Source organism: Ambystoma mexicanum, chromosome 8, assembly GCF_040938575.1.
Source record: "Ambystoma mexicanum isolate Mex_15411 chromosome 8, UKY_AmexF1_1, whole genome shotgun sequence".
In the NCBI taxonomy this organism is placed as follows: Eukaryota; Metazoa; Chordata; class Amphibia; order Caudata; family Ambystomatidae; genus Ambystoma; species Ambystoma mexicanum.
Genome location: NC_090929.1, coordinates 122985842 through 123005268, shown reverse-complemented (window position 1 = coordinate 123005268; position 19427 = coordinate 122985842). Strand labels below are relative to the sequence as shown.

The window sequence follows — 19427 nt, the reverse complement described above, 5'->3', positions numbered from 1 at the left end:
AAGCTTTTCTTGACAGAAGTGAAGGGGGAGTTGTCTATTGTCCCCTCTTACCCTTCCAAGCCCTCCAACGACATGCACGTGCTAACATTCTGAAGTAGACCTGACTTCTTGTCAATAATACATATATTTTTAGTTTGATCTGTTTCACGCCTAACATGTGTACTTAATACCACCTGTGGCTTATTAAGCATGTCTTACAAGCAGGTTGTAAGAGGATTCAATTCAACACTACAGCTAAGTCAACGCCTAGTCTATAATACTGAATGAAAACCCTTATTGATATATCTTTATGTCCAGTTCATGCGTTCTGGATGACTACCCCTATATAACACCCCTCTCTTGGAATCCCCCTGACCCCACTGAGCCAAGAAGTAGTTCTGTTTTGCAAGTTTAAAAGGTTTATTTGATAATTTAAAATATATATATATCACACTTTATAATAAATTAATAATTGAATAGCACACTTAATCTGATATGATAAAGATCAACAACGGAGAATCTGGCACTAGCACACTTCTTATAATCACTAATGAGTTGACATGAAATGGATAAGGTAGCACACTGGTAAATAGGAACAAAAGTATAACGTGGTAGAGGATGCTTTATGTAAGCTCAGGTGGATGCAATATTCAATGATTGCAGTACAGAAAATACTCAATATGATTTCAACCAAACAATGTAATCACTTTTCTCTGGCAATCCCCCCCCCCCCCTTGATGCAAGGCAAGGAAATGGAAGGAAAACACACAGTTCTCAGAAATGCAATCAAATGTGATTCAGTTCACCCCAGCAAGCTTAGACTACAGAAGTTTGAAAACACAGGCCCAAATTGCTTTGATATGTGCTGGCAATGAATTAAAAAATATGCTAAAAATGCTTTTAATTCCCTTTCAGAGGTTCAGGGTGAGTGGTATCTAGTTAATATTAGCTCAGGCTCACTCTTGCAATGATTCAGGAATGATTAGCAGGTTAAACGAATTTCTGGCAAATGGAAGGCAAGCAGCAGCAGTTTTTAAACATGAAGAAATTTGCAAATCGCGGCAAAATTCGCGGATGCGCCGAGCGCTATTACAGAGGAACCACAAGGACTATCTCTATCGTTTTGGGGTCCTAGGAAAGCCTAGGATCTCATCTTCCAAATGAAAGTTACTGCAAGTCTCTAGCACAAACGGTTGCGGAGATATGAGCGATTTAGTGAAGGTCGTTTTTCAGATTTGAAATTTTAAAGTTCAAAAAGACACGTGCAGCTTGCAACTAGGAAATGACAAGTGACAGCTTTGCAAATGACAGGTGACAGTTAGGAGACAGTTCTACTTAGATTAAAATAGGATTGAATTATATTATTTTAACTAGGAGATTGGATCTGCACAGTTTTCTAGGTACTCACACTATATTCTTGAGTGAAATGGGCCACGCCACGGATCTGGTCAGATTTTAGACTCTGGTCTGGTCTGGTCTGGCCTCTGCACTTCACAGTGATCTGGGTCAGCTCTCTCTGCTGGTCTGGGTCTCTCTGGGTACAGCACTGCTTTCTCTCTGGTCTGGTCTCTTAGTTCTGGATAGATTGAAGTCTCTAGTTTGGCTTTCTGGAGGTTTGATGGAGGTAAAGTATGGATTTTTCCGGCAGAGCTTCCAGCGGCAGATGGATTTTGAAGGTCCCTATCTGTCCTGTCTGTCTGCTTTTATGTGTTTAGAATGTGGGTGTGTTCTAGCATCACTGACCCTACCTCTCTCTCAGCTTCTAATTGGTCAAACTTCCATTTATCATTTGATTGGGGAATGAACTGTGAGTCAGAGGGATGTCATTTTATGGCTTGCAGATAGGACACTCCTCTGTCAGATTGCACACATTCTATATTTGATAATAAAAGACATATTTCACAGTTACACAGTTGCTTGAAATTACATATACATGGTGTGGCTGAATTTAGCCATGTCTCTGTCCAAATCTGCTGTTTCTAAGAGCTTGCATTCAGAAATGGCACATAATTGACTTTTTAACTGATTTTTCAATTTCTGACATTGACCCAACTTTACATACATGTGCGCAGGGAGTATGGACATTAACTGATGAAGTTTCAGACTTTTAACATGCATACATTTAGAGTAATATCCACTTTTCCGCTAACACCCCCCTGAACATACCACCGGTTCTAAAAACCTCTTAAACTGTGGGCAGAAAAATCACAAGAATTATGGTATCATTTATAAAATTTTCACATGTCCGCTCTATGAGTTATTCATCTTTTTAGAGTTATGTTCTGGCTCCAAAGGGGTGTGGTTTCCTCTCAGCACAAGGTAGAAATACTGGTTTATCCAGTTCTGCCAAGCCAGCTTGCTCTCACAGGCAGTGCTCCTCCCAGCTTCTGCCAAGAGGAAGCTACATTTTACGACTGCTGTAATAAAACCTTTGCCTGAGTCAGGAGAGGCTCATTGTTCAAGAGGAAGCCATTTATGATCCTCTCAATAAACCCTCTGCCTGGGTGAAGGGAGTTGCATTGTTCACTCTCCTGCAGAGCACAGGTAATTCAATTATCAGATAGATGGCATATCCTTAGTGTGAGCAGCAAAAGGGCAGCTAGGCCTGGGAACACAGCTGTGACTCAAGTTTCACTCCTGATGGGGGTAGTTGCCAGGCAGAATTCAGTTCCTTAAGCCAGGTTTCAGATAAAATGTCACTTTTTGTTCCCCAGTTCCTGCATTCAAATAAAACTAAACATTTTTACATATGCAGCTAGAATGCTGATTCTAAGTGCAAAACTATGACATTTCAACAGTTACAAAGGCATGTGACACCAAACATAGGTCACTCATTTAATCTAAACATTTTTCGATTTTAGTGTCTTTAAATCCAGTGCAACTTAAACTGCTGACTCCATAGCTGGGCCAGTTTTGTTATAAGCATGGTTCTGGGCTCTTCATTTCCCAGATTTTGTAGGCACACAAAACTCCATTCTGCCAAATGTCTGCTGGTGTTCAGTGAATATTTTGCACATATTGTAATGTTTAAAATAGACACTTTGGCTTGCCTTCAGAGGAACACAGGGTGGTTTTAAAACGCCGGCTTTTGGATAGTGGTGAGTACTGGTACTGCACCCATTTTTGGGATTTAAGAATGAATTCCCCACAATTCTAGGTTGCATTTGGCAATCAGCATTGCCATTCCCAATGGTTTCAGACTACTGTGCGGGTAGTCCAATGGTGGTTTTAGGCAGTGTCCTTCTGTGCCCATAACATCGGCAAAAATGGGTGGCAGCCTATTCTTCCTGCATTTCCCTGTGCATTTTCTGGGAAGCTCTGGCCATCATGATGTTTTCATGTCAGTACTGCACAGTTTTGAGGTAGGGCTCGGATGCATGGGTAAATACATCCCACAAGGTGGAGATTGTGTAGGTAATTGCAGCTGGTGAGGGGGGGTGGGGGGTGAGCAGGGCTTTCAGCTTGAAATGTCCCATCAATCACGGTTTCAATTACCTTAAATATTGTGTCTATGAAAAGTGTTGCTGTTGAGAATGAAAAGTGTTGCCGCAGTAATGGCCTGGCCTTTAAATTCGAAGGCCCCGGGCCCTGTGGATGATCTGTGCCGCGTCCTTCTCCGGGCAGTTCTGAAGGTGTGCAGGGGCCAGTCAGAACAATGGCGATGGATTTCTGGGGTTGGGAGGCAAAGCCCCATTAGACCAATGGTGGTTGTGACCTGACCCCGGTCACCTCCTTATTATGTAACACCTATGGGCGCAACTTGGCATCAAACTACTCATACCTTCACAAGCACGCAGTACACAACACACAAGGCTAAGGCGGCAGAGGTAATTCCCACCAAACTAGCATGAAGATCAAACACGGGGGGGGGGGGGGTGGGGCATGTACAAGATCAACTTAGTTTGTAACCCGAATTGCACTGGTGTCCAGCAGGCACTGGCGGTGATTCCGGCCTCACCGTAGTCGTCCGCTACAATCAAAAGGCGCTGTGCACGGGGTTCTGTGTGAAAATGTCCCTAGGAAAATGTAGTTGGCAAAAAGTAATTTAGAAAAATGTAGTCCTTCAATACAAGCAATGTAACTTGTGAATGTTGCCAGTAATAAGCAAATTTTAAATACACAAGTACAAGCTGTAACCCTAAATCTGACCAAAACCTCTAACAAAATCACCACAATCGCCCTAACTACATTCCTAAACCTTCCCCCTAACTCTAATTACAACCCTTATTCTACCGTGACCTCTTACAGAACACTAACCCTTCGGTGCGCTAAAATATATTTGCAGATGATGCAAAGCAAAATAAATAGAACATGAACAGTGAACCTATCTCGAACCCCATCACCAGCTCACGACAAATTGCAAAGCCCTTGCCCTAACGCAAACCCTTGCTGTAATACCAACATAAGCCTTACCCTAAATGCAACTATAACACTTACCCTAATGCTTTATTTACCCTAACCACCAGGTTACTCCTAATGCTATTCTATGCCAACATCTCCAGCCATATCCAACCCCTGGATCCCTTTCTTTAACACTTAGGCGTTACCCTAACGCCTATGCCATCACTCACCCTGGCACTTAATCTATCCTAATGACTAACCAAACCCCAACAACGTTAATCTAACCCCTATGCTTACACAAACCTCTATCCTAACACTAAACCAGGCAATCCCAAGCCCACTAAACCCTCCTTACCCCTAACAATTACCCTTGCAGCACTACATTTTTTGATACTTTTCACTTGCGTTTATTTTTGCTTGCCAGTCTTTTCACTGCAGAGGTATTTTCACCACAACGTTTTCACTGACTACTTTTTTGTTGGCTACATTTTTACTGGATACCTTGCAGGGCGCTGCTGCAGTCAACCGATGTGCCCAGCCCATCGGAACATGACCAGGCCCTAACCCCACTGCTCCCACTGTCTCTTGACTTGTGCATGTCGGCTGCTCTGTTGCTTTCATGCAGTCAGACCCTTCTTTCCATCACATTGGTGCAGACTGCTTTTTAGTGATCGCTTATTTGGCCAATCATTCTCCCCCTTGCTGGTTGAAATCGAGCAAAATGCTGTGCAGGGCAGATTTTGTCGGACATGTTGGCCAATTGAGTCAGGTACTTTTTGGCTGTGGGGCATTGATCTACGCTACCCTGCTGCTGCCCCCCCCCCCCTCCTCTATTTCACCACTGCTACATTATGTAAGTCAGGGTTACAAATGTATAGTTCCAAATTAATAAATAGCATAAAATCAATCCCCTCAACCTCTCAATTTTGCACATGTACACGTACACCATTTCATTCTTGCCAAGTGTCAATGAGCACTAGCCAATGGCTAGTGGCGAGCACACACTTTGAGGCCTGATGTAGGGTTGAGTACTTGTTGCTCGTGATAGTTGACGATTGAAGGTCACAATAAGCAAGATGCATGTTTTCCTTATTGCGTCATCTTAGTTACAGGCGCGCAACAAGGTAGGGGGGTCGGACCCTCCCATTCGTCGGCGAGCTAGCTCATAACTTAGCCGTAGAGAGCACGCGGGCTCAGCATTCCATTCCCCAGCATATTCCACACTTTGCTCACACCGCCTTACATCTGCATCTACAATTTGACGAATTCCACAGCTGCATGCAGGCGTATTGAGTCCAGAGTCCCACAACAAACCCTTTTTAGTTTGGCCAATTAGGTGTGCATTGGAGTACATCTAAGGTGATTGACATATGAGGAGGGAGAGAGTCTGGAGGTGTTTGGTTATGTGCCCACCCATTGCCTGCCCATGGCCATGCTAATCCAGATGGCCATTCCCACCCATTCCTGCCTCTGCCCGCCCAAAGGTCCTCCTCATGGGAACTCCTTGAGCTCGCTTTAATCAAGCCTTACCATCAGGCTTTCCATTCATAGTGCCTGCCAGGGTTTGCTCAAAGCAGTCTTCTGAGAGTTAATGTCTTAATTGGAGCTGTAAACAGCTACTGGTGTAATAACAATATTTTACTAGGACTGCCTTCAGCCACTCGCTTTATAAGCACTATGTGTGTCTTTCACTAAAGTCCTGTTTAAAGCAAGCATTGGCAAAGGCAATATTTGTGGCTTGTGCATAAGTTTTAAGCTTTGCTAGACACTGCTATTGGATGCCTCGGTACTCGCTCCATTTTGCACCTGCTTCAAACAATGGGCAATTAATACCACTATGGCTGTTCCCGGCAAATGCCTTTCCCACACCTAGACAAAAGCCCAGGAGGGAAACTATGAAAGGGGCATTATAGGTGTTTTTTTTTTTTTTTTTTTTGCACCATCGTTCGAGCCCATGTGGCCGAAAATGTCTGCATCGGTAAAAATCTCCCAAGTTGTACGTATTAAATCCATTTACAGTTGCATTATGCAATCGACGCAATGAGCCGGAAACATTTTGTGAGAGGTCGTGCATGGGTCAAATGGAAAGAACCGGTATGTTTTTCAGATTTGAAACTTGGGACAGCTGCATATTTGCACAGTTCTACATCCTCATGGAAACATTGTACGTTAGAAATACTGCAGGGGTCATTTTCCAGTGTGTCCTCTGTTCCATTGACTCCCCTTCACACCCTGCTCAGAATGTCACTTGAACTCCACCCCTTGCAAGAAGCTCACTGCTTCCCATCAAATCTGATTTCTTATCTGTTGTATGTTCTTTTGTGATTGTTCCTCCTGTGTGTGTGTGTGTGTGTGTGTGTGTGTGTGTGTGTGTGTGTGTGTATATATGTGTGTATATATATATATATATATATATATATATATATATATATATATATATAGAATCATACCTCATGCAACCTTTATTTATAATTACATAACTTTTTCATTATACATTTAATGGTTTAAAAAAAATCTTAAATTCAATCCATTCAAATATAAAAATTCCCACAACTCGGAGAAATCTGTTTTTAATCCATAAATACTTCTTGCATTAAAACTGTCCATTTACATAGCACCCCTATAAGATAATAAAACCAGTTACATAGAATAAAGTGTCATGCATCGCTTGATTCACCAATATAGCAAATCTATACTTCAAATAGTCCTAGATTTTCTGCAGCATTTTTCCATAACATGGAAGCGTCCTTCCACCATTTTGTGCCGGAGGGACAAACCTATCCTCCGTTGCCGTATTTGCATTCCCGCTCCTCATTGCAAATATTAATATGTAAAGCAAATAATCCGCGAGGCGCTTTGCATTGGAACTCTGCGACATCGTTAATCCGATCAGACCAAGCGATGTTGCATGATAAAAGAGCTCGGGCCCATAGAATTTGAGAGAAATCCTTTAATCCCACAGTGGGAAGCGGCCCCTGCGTCCTTCAAACCTTCTGTAATTGTTCTCCCCAGAATATTAAGTACCACTCTGGCTAAAGGAGAAGACGGCGGGGCTTCGCTGGGCAACTCTCGCCGGCAGGATGTCTTGAACTTTTTTGGGGTCACACCAAGAAGCCGGACAGTGAAGGAACATGCTCCCAATGTTTTGAACCGAATTTGTTATTAGTTGCAAAATACATCTATATCAACTGAGCCTGTCTACATCACGCCTGTCACATTGATAAATTAACCATTGGAGTCGACTGCAGCAGATTGAAAAGGAGAGAATGGGGCTCATTAAAATAGGATAACCTAAAGAGAACCTAAAAAGGAAGGGAATTACTGCCATCTCAATTAAATTTGTCGGAACGGCCATGCAAAATTCCGTGACCATTTTAAACAGGAATGCCTGTCTTTGGTCCAAATGCACACAATATATATTCAATGAAAAATGAAGGGTTAATTTCGATTTGTAATTAATGCTTCATTGGATGCTTGCAATAATACCATCACCCTGTAGGGATGGGGGCTTCCTCAAATGACTTCACTTTTATAATTTTCAAGGTGGTCTTTACATCCGGAGGTCTGACCAATGTCTTGCTATATGAATGACGTATAAGACCCTGTTATAGGAGCAGGCACTCCCATTTTGCAGAAGAGCACTGTAGCCCAGGGGGAGGAAAGGGGAGAAATTCAGGCCACCGATGTTCCATTTGGAGGTCTCCAAGTGTCTGTAGATTTCCACTAGTAATCAAAACGTCTTCTATTTTTAGTATCGCGCTATTGACCGATCTACTTCCTGACCCTCGGTCGGTCTTCCATTTTATAAAGCAACTTGATGTCTGATTGTGGCACTCCACTCTTGCTGCGATTTAGCGTATTCAGTGGTTTTGTCTGGGAATATTCAGGATTTTAAATCTTGTATTGGGACAGTTTCTTTCTTACATGGTCTTTATTTTTTATTATGTTTATTTTTTTTAGCTTCATTCCAAATCCACCATTTGCAAAAACATTTTTTAAACGAGTTTCATGTTTTGCAACAATATGAAACATTCTAAATCTACAAGAGCATCTCTATGGCCTGTAACCAAGTCCTTTGGATCACAATTACAACTACTACATGTTTTTACTGTTACCGACGCACATCTTATGATCGCACTCGTGTTCTTGATGTCCACTTCTGCTGTCCTTTTAGGTAGCTTAATCTCAAAAGATATGAGTTATACAGGCCACACACCAGCACAATGTACAAGATTTTTTTTTAAAAACTCCTACACATGTACTCAATGCCAGTAAGGCATTCAGGTGGAAAATAATTACACAAAATCTAGCAATCGCAATCATTGCTTCATATGGTCTTTTGGTTTTAACTTTTAATTATCGTATATTATGGAATCTAATTAACTCAGTTTGTGGATTAAACATATTTAGACACTCTTCCAAGTGTCGGTATTCAGTAGCGCTCCAGCCAAGGGCCAGGCCAGGCTTCATGGGGTCCTGAACAGCCTCCTGTTGGGGTCGGGGTGGATCAGGACCTCTGGAAAGGTACCCAAGAACATTGATGCCTTGTCAAACACTATCGGAAGGGAACTGCAGTGTTTCATTGGCTTGATGGGTGCCCTCTGTGAAATAGACTTGACCATATTGAAAGTCTACGCATGGGGAAAAGACATCCGGCCGACGGGCCATATTCCTTTCCTAGTTCTATTGCAGGCAATCTTAGGCAGGTTTCATTGAAGTTGGAGCAGATAAATAGCCAAGTCCCACAAGGGTTCCATGGCATCTGATTCGCTTGGCAAGTGTTTGTGCTGAAGATCATTGAACATTCTCTGTGCTATCAGCAAAGAAACCGGATCAGAGTTGTGCCAGAATGGTTGTGTCCACCTTCCCAACACAGTGTCTTTTCAGAACACCCAAAGGTAATGTCTCTGGGCATCAATAGTTCTTCTGCTTCCCCAGGCACCACTTGTGGCTGGGCTAGAATAATCCTTAACTTCCCTGACTAGTCTAGCTGCAGTGCCACATAAGGAAGCAGTGTCTTACAGGATGTTCTGCCCTTGCTTCCCAAAATGAGGTAATCCAAGGTCCTAGCACAGACCCAGGGAGGGACCAGTCCTTCTCTGGGAGGAATTCCTTGGTAATTGCACTCCTCTTACCTTGGCATGGTGCGCGTCACTGAAGATAACCGGAAGCTGTGGCCAACAACTCACCATTATCGTGCAATTATATTATATTACAGTAAATTGGTATTTAGACCTTAAATTCTAAAGACATAACCCACAATAGTCAGCGGGACAGTCCTGAACAAGTGCCATTCTTGAGTGAAAAGGTGATTAGCATGTGGACCAGTGTGTAAAGGGGAGTAGATGGAACAGAAACCAGAGTTGGAGCAAGGCCTGTGTACAGTAGTGCAGGGGTGGTGTAATTACCTCATTGTAAATATAGTGGAACAAAGGACAGGTAGTTGGTGAAGGGGAGTTTTGAGGGAGGAGGGAGATGGTGTGCCTTTGAGGCTGAGAATGTGATGCAGAACTAAATATGAGGATTGCGGATGGAGTTTTTTTGACCTGTGACGGAAGCGAGTGCCAGTGGAGCGGAGTATGTTGAAGGAAGGAGCAAAAGTGAAATTGAAGGAGGGTAAAGGAGTTGGGGTTGCGGTGAGAGTGGCTGGATATCACATCAGCTAGGGTGGGGACGGGTACAGTTCCATGGATAGATATGAATACAAACAGTAGGAATTCGAAGAGGGATTGGCAATGAGGAAATTTGGTGTGGAAGCAGGGATTGGAGGTGGGGAGATTATAGTGGCTGCAGGTATGACGTTTAGAACTTTTTTCAAGGGGAGAGAATGAGTAGGAGTGAGGCCCAGATGGAGAGTGGCAAAGTAGTCTAGGTGACTAAGTAGTAATGAATGTAGGAGGGCTTTAGCAGAGAAGTGAGTGAGGAGTGGGAGGATTTTACTGATGAGGAATTTAATTCCGATAGCCGTAGAAGGGGCAGAGATAGTGTTGTAGGTAAAGGTCTCTGCCAGAGCACCCCTAGGTTACAAGCTTTCTGGTATGAGCAAAGTTGATCTGTTGGAAAGGATATGGAAGAGGGATGGAGAGAGGGTGGTATTTGATGCAGGGAAAATAATTCATTTGGTCTCTAGTTGAGCATAAGACAACGAAGAGCCATCCATTGATTAATCACAGAAAGGCAGACAGAAATGCATGATGGATAGCAGGGGAGTGAAAGTAGAAAAGGTGGTTGTGTGATCTGTGATAAGGTGGTAGGAGAATCAAAGGGAAGAGATAAAACAGCCAAGGGAAGAGGTGTGGAGGCTGAAGAGTAGTATGCCGAGGGCAGAGTCTTGAAGGATGCCAACAAGAAGGGGAGTGGAGTATGAGGTGGGTATGTTCCCTGTAATGGAGAAGGGGGTAATTCAGACCAGAGTGGTGGAGTGGATTCCAAGTTCAGAAAGAGAATTAAGTGAAGGGTGGGCCACTGTGTCAAAGGCAACTGAGTGAACAAGTAGTGTTAGGATCAAGGGTAGTTTCCTATGGTGGGCAGAGTCAGAAAGTTAGATACCTGGGTTAGGGCAGTTTCCGTAGAATGACTGTTGAGGAATCCCGATTGTAGAGTCCGAGGTTGTTGCTGCCAAAGTAGGAGGTTCTATTGAAGAGACTATTTTTGTAAGACTCTTCGATTAGTGGGGTCTGAAAGAGACGGGTGTGTAATTTGCAGGATTATTGGGGTCATTTGAGGGATTTATAAGGATTGGTGGTACAGTAGCTACCTTGAAGCAGGCAGGAAAGATTCCAGATGAAAGAGAGAAGTTGAAGATTGATGAGAGGTAGGGGCAACTAAAAGGATAAAAGGAGAAGCTCTATAACATGTTTGAAGAGGAACTGTTCTGGTGGTGCACAGCAAGTGGTGGCACACCTTAAAATGGGTATCTGTTAAGAAGGAGGTGGGGGGGAATGTGGGATGTAGTGGAGATATGTGAGGGTGGGGGGGGCAGAAGAAGCCGGGAGGAGGGCTGTGCGAGTCCTAGATTTTAGCAAGTGTGCATGTGAAATATTTAGTTCTATCATTGGCAGACCTGGAAGAAGAGTTGGCACTAGGATGCGAAGGGGTGTGCTTGGCTTAGGAAGTGGATAAACACTGATGCGGAGGAGATGGGTTAGATTGGTAAAGTAGGAATATTTGAAACGTCAAGGGAAATGATGAAAGAAGGGTTTTGGGTGAGCGGAAGGGGCAGGGGGGCTAATAAGGTCCTTGCAACATTTCTGAAGGGGAGCTTGCAGATCTGTTTTGATAAGTTGGATTTGAGGATTAATTCGGGGTTTGGGGCTGGAGGGTGGAAGGAGTGAAGGTATGGGAAGGATGGTGTAGATCAAGGGGCAGTAAAGAACCTAGCTGAAGTCCTAAATAAATTCCTAATCAATACAGGAAGGGTGGGGGAGGGATAAGCGACCGAAGGGAGAATTGGATGTGAGCTAGGTTGGTTTCTAAGAAGTTGGGTTTAAAGTCCTGCGTAGATGGGAGAGATGAGCAGGGGAATGGTGATCAAGAAGTGGAGGATAGTGATCGGGCCAGGAGCGAATCGTGGAGGACAGAAAGATTAAAGAAAGGAAATGTCCCCTTTCAATGATTGGGAAGGTTATGTAGTGAGGTAAAGGAGTGGTCTGACGAGAAGGGAGTCAAGTTCAAATTGATGAGGGTGACGTTTTGGAGAGATTGAAATCTCCTTTGTGGAGTATAGCGGTTTCATTGGGCAAGGTGATCCACAAGGTCAAGGTTTGGGAAGGAGTGAAGAAGAGCCTAGGCGTCGATCGAGCAGGCGGATGGGAAGGGGAGGGAGATGGGAGGGAGATGTTGGCAGGTAATGAATAGAAATGACATGACTGGGGTTGAAAGTGTAAAGGGGTAAATTGCTGAGCTGTGTGAGCCATTAGCTGACCACCCCCTACATCTTCTAGGGGAGGGGGAGGTGTGGGCGATGGTGGCAGCTTGGGTGTGTAAGGAAGCGGGGGTTGCTGAATCAGGTGCAGAAATCCTAGTCTCTGTGATTCACAAGGCGGCAAGGCAGCGGGGTGAGCATTAGTGGTACGTGATGAAGGAACATTGACCGCAGAAAGATTGGGCATTCCAGACCCCAAATGTGAGCATAGAGTGCAATGGAGACGGCATGAAGGGGGGCATCCGAAGGAACGTGAGCGGGATAGAGGCCATTGTGGCTAGCAGGGATTTCTTTTTGTATAAAGAGAGGACACTATTGGGGAGGAGCTACGGGGCATTGTGTTGGGAGGGTGGGGGTCTGTTGACAGTAAGGAGGTGACGAGCTGGACCAGTAGGAGCACTGGTGATGGATGCAATATATTAGGGCGAGGGAGAAGATATGGAGTTGATGTAAGATGAGTGGGATGCTTATTACTGAAGTGACAAACTACAGCCTCAGTCACATGGACAAAGGCAGTCCAAGTGCAGTTTTACAATCAAACTCTGGTTCATAGGCAACAAAAGGCAGCCGATAGTAAGCTTGGAGCCACAGGTGACCTTGATGAAGTTCAGCAAAATGCTGGTTGGGAGTGGAGCTTTCATCCGAAGGCATTAACACGCAATCAAAAATAAATTACAAGTCCCCCTCCATCCCTGCACTATGGTTTCTGGAGGGAAGACATTGGGTCATGTGATTCCCTGGTAATTGTTGATTTTAAAGAGTTGAAATGAACTAAGGTTAAGAATTGGACTTTATCTTCATGAAGCACTGTGACCGATCAGGAGACAAGAGTAACAAAGTGCCAAAATCTTTGGTTGGTTCCACAGCTGCGGTCAATGTGGCTTCCTTCTCCCAGTTCATGGTATTCATAAAAGGCAATTCCCTAAAGCTGATTGGGCGATCTCCAACCTCCTGTGTTAAGCAAAGGGCAGCTCTCAATAGGATGCCGGGAGCCTGATTGTACTGCGTTGAGAGCAAACACTGAGACCGCCGCCTCAGTCATTGCCTCGGCAAGGACTTCATTAGCCAAAAGATGGGTAAGGGAAACAATTGGAACATGCCTGGTCATGCTTGCATCTTCTTTTTCTGTCATGCTGCAGCAACCACTGACACCAAACCTTTGTGTTTATATCACAAAGGATATATGTGCACCGTGAGGCAAGTCTGTTCCACCAGTCAACACATTTCAAGTGTTAGAAGCATTTTTACCATTATTATGGTCTCAATGCGTGAGGTGTAGCGGCAAAGATCTTTCTTTGGGTGGGACAAAGACTGATCTGCAAATGGATATTCCTCCTTTGTGAAAAGTAGTGAGTAAAAAGCGATGCCTGCGGACGCTCAAGTGAGGAACCAACCACAGAACAGGTCATCATGCCATGTTTTTCTAGAGAGGGGCGCCTGCTACCCTTTTTTGTAAAGATCTTTCTTTATTAAGCACAGTATTGTTATGGGGGAAATGCACGCAAGTTGGTAGCGTTGCATGTCACAATTTGAATTTCAGGAAAGCTAAACGTTTTGGGATGCGGAGAATAGCTTGTTTTATCACATACAAATGTATTTCTTTAAGCTAGTAAAACGATTTTGGATCAAAAGTTTACTCTGTGCCTAGGAGTTCCAAATCTAGATTCATTTAAGATCAACCCATTTTACAGGGATTTGAAGTTTCTCAGACATGTTTAAGGAGCACCGATACATGTATTTTTGCCAATCTGGGTGCATTTTTGCTATGTTAAAAAGTAAGACTATCAGATTACTCCTGCAATGACCTAATGCAGCGACTCCTTTCCACTATCCTCAACCATCTGCTCCTTTCTCCGCAGCAATTGAACCACCCCAACATCATCAAGTATTTGGACTCCTTCATCGAGAACAATGAGTTGAACATTGTTCTGGAGCTGGCGGACGCGGGCGACCTCTCGCAGATGATTAAGGTAAGAGTAACCCCCCCCTACTCCAGGCAAGAAACCGATTAGATTACATAGAGGGTGGAGCAGGGGGGCGAAAGAGAACCTGAAGTGCACCCTGCACAAAGAGTTGGGTAGGCATGCATTACAGTCAACAATGCTTATGGGATGTCGCGCGCAGCATATAATTTTGCATGCGTGCACAAGAGGTTCTCAGAGTTGGACACAATGGAGAGTAATCTGCAAGGAGACAATGCACGCGCTTGTCTAAGCTCTCATCTGGTGGAGGATGGAAGGTACACCCAACTTTACATTCATCTCAATTCTAAACATCTGCTGTGGTTTCTTTCACTTTGAACATTTGTTTTCAACTTGGAACATCCCACATTTGGAACTAAAGTATGGAAACGGGATTATGTAAATAAATATACATTTGTCACGAATGGGGCGTGGTTTCCATCTTTCATTCTAACATGCTAAAGATGTTGTTTTCTTTCATTTTTTTTATAATGGATGCTACATGTAAATATATATGTCAAGGTACTTGGTTGATGTAAGCTTTTCTTTAAAAGTATTGGGTGGCTCAACAATTGAATCCATTTCTGTGCCATTTTAGGACAAACGGCATAGATGTGGTCTGCTTTCTCCGGCATTGGATCTTTCATGGATTTACATGCTGTGAATATTCCCTGTCTCCAGGCTGGGAACCCCCAGTTACTTTCTCTTATAAACCGTTACCATAAATCTAATGCTCATTTATTTCATTTTTTTATTTATTTTTTAGTAAGCATGTTTAGTCTCGGGAAAATGCTGATCATAACGGGCTTGCTAGTTGTAGGTGTTTAATTGTGTGCACACCTGTGGCATTAGGGACATTTTGTATTTGGACATTCAAATCGAAATTGCTAGCCCCACAGTTGCATCCTTTACTAGGATATTTATGCAATTTACATAAACTGACCCACATCCTATTGCAATATTGTACATGGTTGTCGATGGCTGTGCACTCTGGCAGCTAGAGAGGAACATATGGCAATTTCCAGTCGCTCCTACAAAATGGCTGTGCTATAACAGAACTTTCACCAGGATGCAGGGTCATGGAGCAGCTGACTGGCACCAGGGCCTCTCACCTGTATCTTTAAGAACTCTGATAGAGAGCTAAAGCTTTCTAGCCAGACCTAAAAGGGGCAAGTGTTGAAGAAATGTAAGCTTTAAAATGATTGTTTAAGGGGATGAGCTAGCTGCACTTTGGGCCGATGGATGAAATTAGACTCACCCCTTTGAGAAGGTCATTTGTCTTGTGAAGGCGGGCTCTGGGAGAGGGACTCGGCGGAGGGGACTGTATGCAGAGAAATCCTTGGTGAAAGAAAATGTGGGAGCTGGAGATGTCTGATGCAGTCACTCAGTGGAGCACTGAATAGTCCCAGGAGAGGCACACGTGGTTGGCATTTGAAGGTAATGCCATGAAGGTTGCATTGGCACCACTCTTTGGGGGGGGGGGTGCCCCGCCGCCTGAGCTTACAAGGCAAGGTTTATTCACTGGTACAAGTAGACATTCCCAGTTGCCTGGCATCCGCTCTTTCACCCCACTGCTTCTCCGGCGGCACCATTTTGATTTCAATAAATTGAGGACCGCGTCCATGCCGTCATGGCTGTGTTTCTCAACGCACACATTGGTAAAAGGGTTGTGTCCTCTAATGGGGAGTATCTTTTTTTAAAAAACATTTTTTTGATGAATTGGTTCAGGTTTCCAGCATGAAACTGGTTACCAACATCAAAACATGGGCGAGTGGTGATGAAATACACAATTGGGCCATCCCAGCCAGCAACAGCGTGGCATAGCCCTAGTGTATGGTCCTTACTGTGCATGGTCACAGTGAAGAATTCACCAACTCTCACAGATGGTTCCACGGTTTTTATAAATGTTTATTTAAAAAAAAACATTTTAGGGTCTCTATATTCCTTCTCTCGTATCCTTTGTGCAATTCCCTCCCTGAACCAGGTGTCACTAAATCCAAATGTGGTCACAATAGGGGTTTCCGATTTCAATCTATACTCTGGCTGGCTAGTGGCGAGGGCAACCACCTTAGGTCTTCGCCTGGACATTTCTAGTTGGATCCTAACCTTTGGGTCCCTCAAGAAGGTTCTTAAGAGTAGTGCCATCCAATCTCCCAGGACTCACTCAGTCTTTTATCACTCGTGTTCTCTTGTTCCTTGCCCTGATGGTTTTTCTTTCCTTTTACAATTTTCCCTTCTCTTCCTCCCACTCTCCTCGTCATCTCCCGCCCTCATTTTCTCTGTCCCTTTGATATTACCGTTTAATGCTATTCTCTGCTCTCTACTGCTCCCCTCTCTACTGTTCTCTACTGCTCCCCTCTCTACTGTTCTCTTCTGCTCCCCTCTCTACTGTTCTCTTCTGCTCCCCTCTCTGCTGCTCTCTGCTCCCCTCTCTGCTGGCGCTCGGCTCCCCTCTCTGCTGGCGCTCGGCTCCCCTCTCTGCTGGCGCTCGGCTCTCGCCCTTACTGCTCTCGGCTCACCCCCTCCCCCCTACTGCTCTCCGGGTCGCCCCGTCGCCCCTACTGCTCTCAGCTCTCCTCCTTGCCCCTAATGCTCTCCCCCTCGCCCCTGCTGCTCTTCGACTCCTCCCCCTCGCCCCTGCTGCTCTTCGACTCCTCCCCCTCGCCCCTGCTGCTCTTCGGCTCCTCCCCCTCGCCCCTGCTGCTCTTCGGCTCCTCCCCCTTAACCCTGCTGCTCTTCGGCTCCTCCCCCTTGCCCCTGCTGCTCTCGGCTCCTCCCCCTTGCTCTTGCTGCTCTCGGCTCCTCCCCCTCGCCCCTGCTGCTCTCGGCTCCTCCCCCTCGCCCCTGCTGCTCTCGGCTCCTCTCCCTCGTCCCTGCTGCTCTCTGCTCCTCCCCCTCACCCCTGCTGCTCTCGGCTCCTCCCCCTCGCCCCTGCTGCTCTCGGCTCCTCCCCCTCGCCCCTGCTGCTCTTGGCTCCTCCCCCTCGCCCCTGCTGCTCTTGGCTCCTCCCCCTCACCCCTACTTCTCTCGGCTCCTCGCCCTCGCCCCTGCTGCTCTCGGCTCTCCCCCTTGCCCCTGCTGCTCTTGGCTCCTCCGCCTCGCCCCTGCTGCTCTCGGCTCCTCCCCCTCGCCACTGCTGCTCTCGGCTCCCGCCCTCGCCCCTGCTGCTCTCTCTAACCATTCTACTCTGCACTCCACCCATTCTTCTTAGTCACCCTCCTTTCACTCTCCCATTCACCTTATTCACTCCAACTTACTCTCTCACTTAGTCTCACTCACCTACTCAACATACATGCACTTTCTCTCACCAATACCTCACCTTGCACATGCCCTCTGTAATTCTCCTCCATGATCCACTGTGCATCCCTCCTCTGCCTGATCTGTCTGCCTTTTCCTCCCTTGACTTAACTCGAACAATCCACACTCCTCGGCTCTGTGCTTCCCTTCTTTACTTCTCTCCCCTCCTCCCATTGGTTCTGGAGCCCACCTGGGTCCCCAGATCAATCTGTCTTGCTCTCCCCTAGTGGTTGGCCCATGTCATGAGGATCCGCATTAAGCCTTAAATCAAGTGCAACTCCTGGTATGAATCTGACCTTGTCACCCTTAAACCAAGTGTTGGGTGGCTGAGAGGAAATGGTTGGCATCTTGTACATCCTCTGACAAACTGGCCTGCTCCAAAGGCAATACAGACGCTCTATCCTTACCAAGAAGAGAGCTCCCATCCAAGCCAGAGTTTCGGCGGCATCTAACAACTCAGCTAAACTCTTTAAAATCTGCAAGGGACTGGCCAATCCTTCCGCAGTCTCTACCTCCCATGTCCCTTCCCAGACCCTGGCTTCTCACTTCATCTCTAACAAGCAGGACATCCTGCCCACCCTCTGCTTCTCCCTCCACTCTCTCCTCCTCCTCTGGCCCCATTGCGGCCACCCCCTCTCCCTTCTCTGCCTTTCCTCTCGTCTCCTTGATGAGGTTTCTAGACAAGTCTGATCTATGAAAACCTCATCTAAGCAGGTTCTTCCCTGTTCTTCCAAAACCATAAAGGACCACGTTGACACCCTTGCTCCAGCCTTGACTGACTTCTGCAACCACTCATTTGCCTCTGAAACCTTCCCCTCCCCCTTAAGCACGCTCTTGTGCACCCTCTCCTCAAAAAAACCCTCGGCCAACCCCTCCCTACCAGCTAATTATTGCCCGATCTCATCACTCCTTTTCTGGACAAACTCTTGGAAAAGCTGGCCATCTCCCAGCTTAATCTTCACACTGAATCTGTTGGTTCTCTCCATGACCATCATTCTCGCTCAGAGCAGCTAGAAGCATGGAAACTGCTTTCCTGAACATCTGTGAAGACCTGCTCTCCAACCTTGATTCTAATCTCCCCTCTGTCCTCATTTTACTGGATCTCCCTTCTGCCTTTGACATGGTCAACCATGCCATCCTGCTCAACCGGCTGCATGATAATCTGGGTATCACTGATCAGGGTCTGGCCTGGCTGACCCCTGTCCTCTCTAACCGACCCTCCCAGGTCCAATGTGGGTCCTTCCTCTCCTCTACCTCTCTCTCTCTCTCTCCACCTGTGGTGTTCCCCAGGGGTCTAACCTTTCTCCTTAGTTGTTCAACCAATACCTGGCACCTCTCGCCCTGTGCATTGCTCCACTCTGCTCCAACTTCCAGTGCTATGCAAATGACACCCAGCTTGCCTTCAGGCTCCCCTCTGCCGCCGCCTCTCCTTCTCTCATCCCTAACAGTCTGTCTGTTCTCCATGAGTGGTGCATCACCAATGATCTCTGCTTGAATGCCAGTAAGCCCGAGATCCTCCTCATCAGCACACCTGCACCTCCCTTTCCCGCAACTCACTGGCTGGCCTCCCTTGACCCTCTTCCTGCTCACATCTCTGAGGCTAAGCACCTCTGGGTTATCTTCGACTCCACACTCTCCTTCTCTGAAACTTGAGTAGAATCATCTCTGGTTCCGGAAGCAGCACAAGACTTTCCTCTTTGCTTCTGCCTTCTATCTTCCACTTCCCTGCTGGTCCCCTGTCTGTTACCGCACTGGGTACCTGACTAGCCTCTGAACCACGGACCCAGGTCCCTGCCCTCCCAGTTACACACTTGCACTGCCTCCTGGCAACCCTGCACTTGGGGCTGTATCTGCAACCCTACAGTCACCCTACTTGCACTTATCTAACACTTGTCTGCATTTAGCCCCTGCAATTCCACCTGTTG

The 19427-nt window shown here is 45.8% G+C and overlaps 1 protein-coding gene across 3 annotated transcripts in view; it reads left to right on the top strand.

The window, feature by feature from the left end:
- The window catches only part of NEK6 (NIMA related kinase 6), an 884175-nt gene that overhangs the window by 513650 nt on the left and 351098 nt on the right, over nt 1-19427 (top strand). For all 3 annotated transcript variants that reach the window (XM_069609453.1, XM_069609452.1, XM_069609454.1), the window contains exon 6: nt 14104-14214. In XM_069609453.1, the coding sequence (XP_069465554.1) occupies nt 14104-14214 (111 nt within the window). The remainder of the gene's footprint in view (nt 1-14103; nt 14215-19427) is intronic.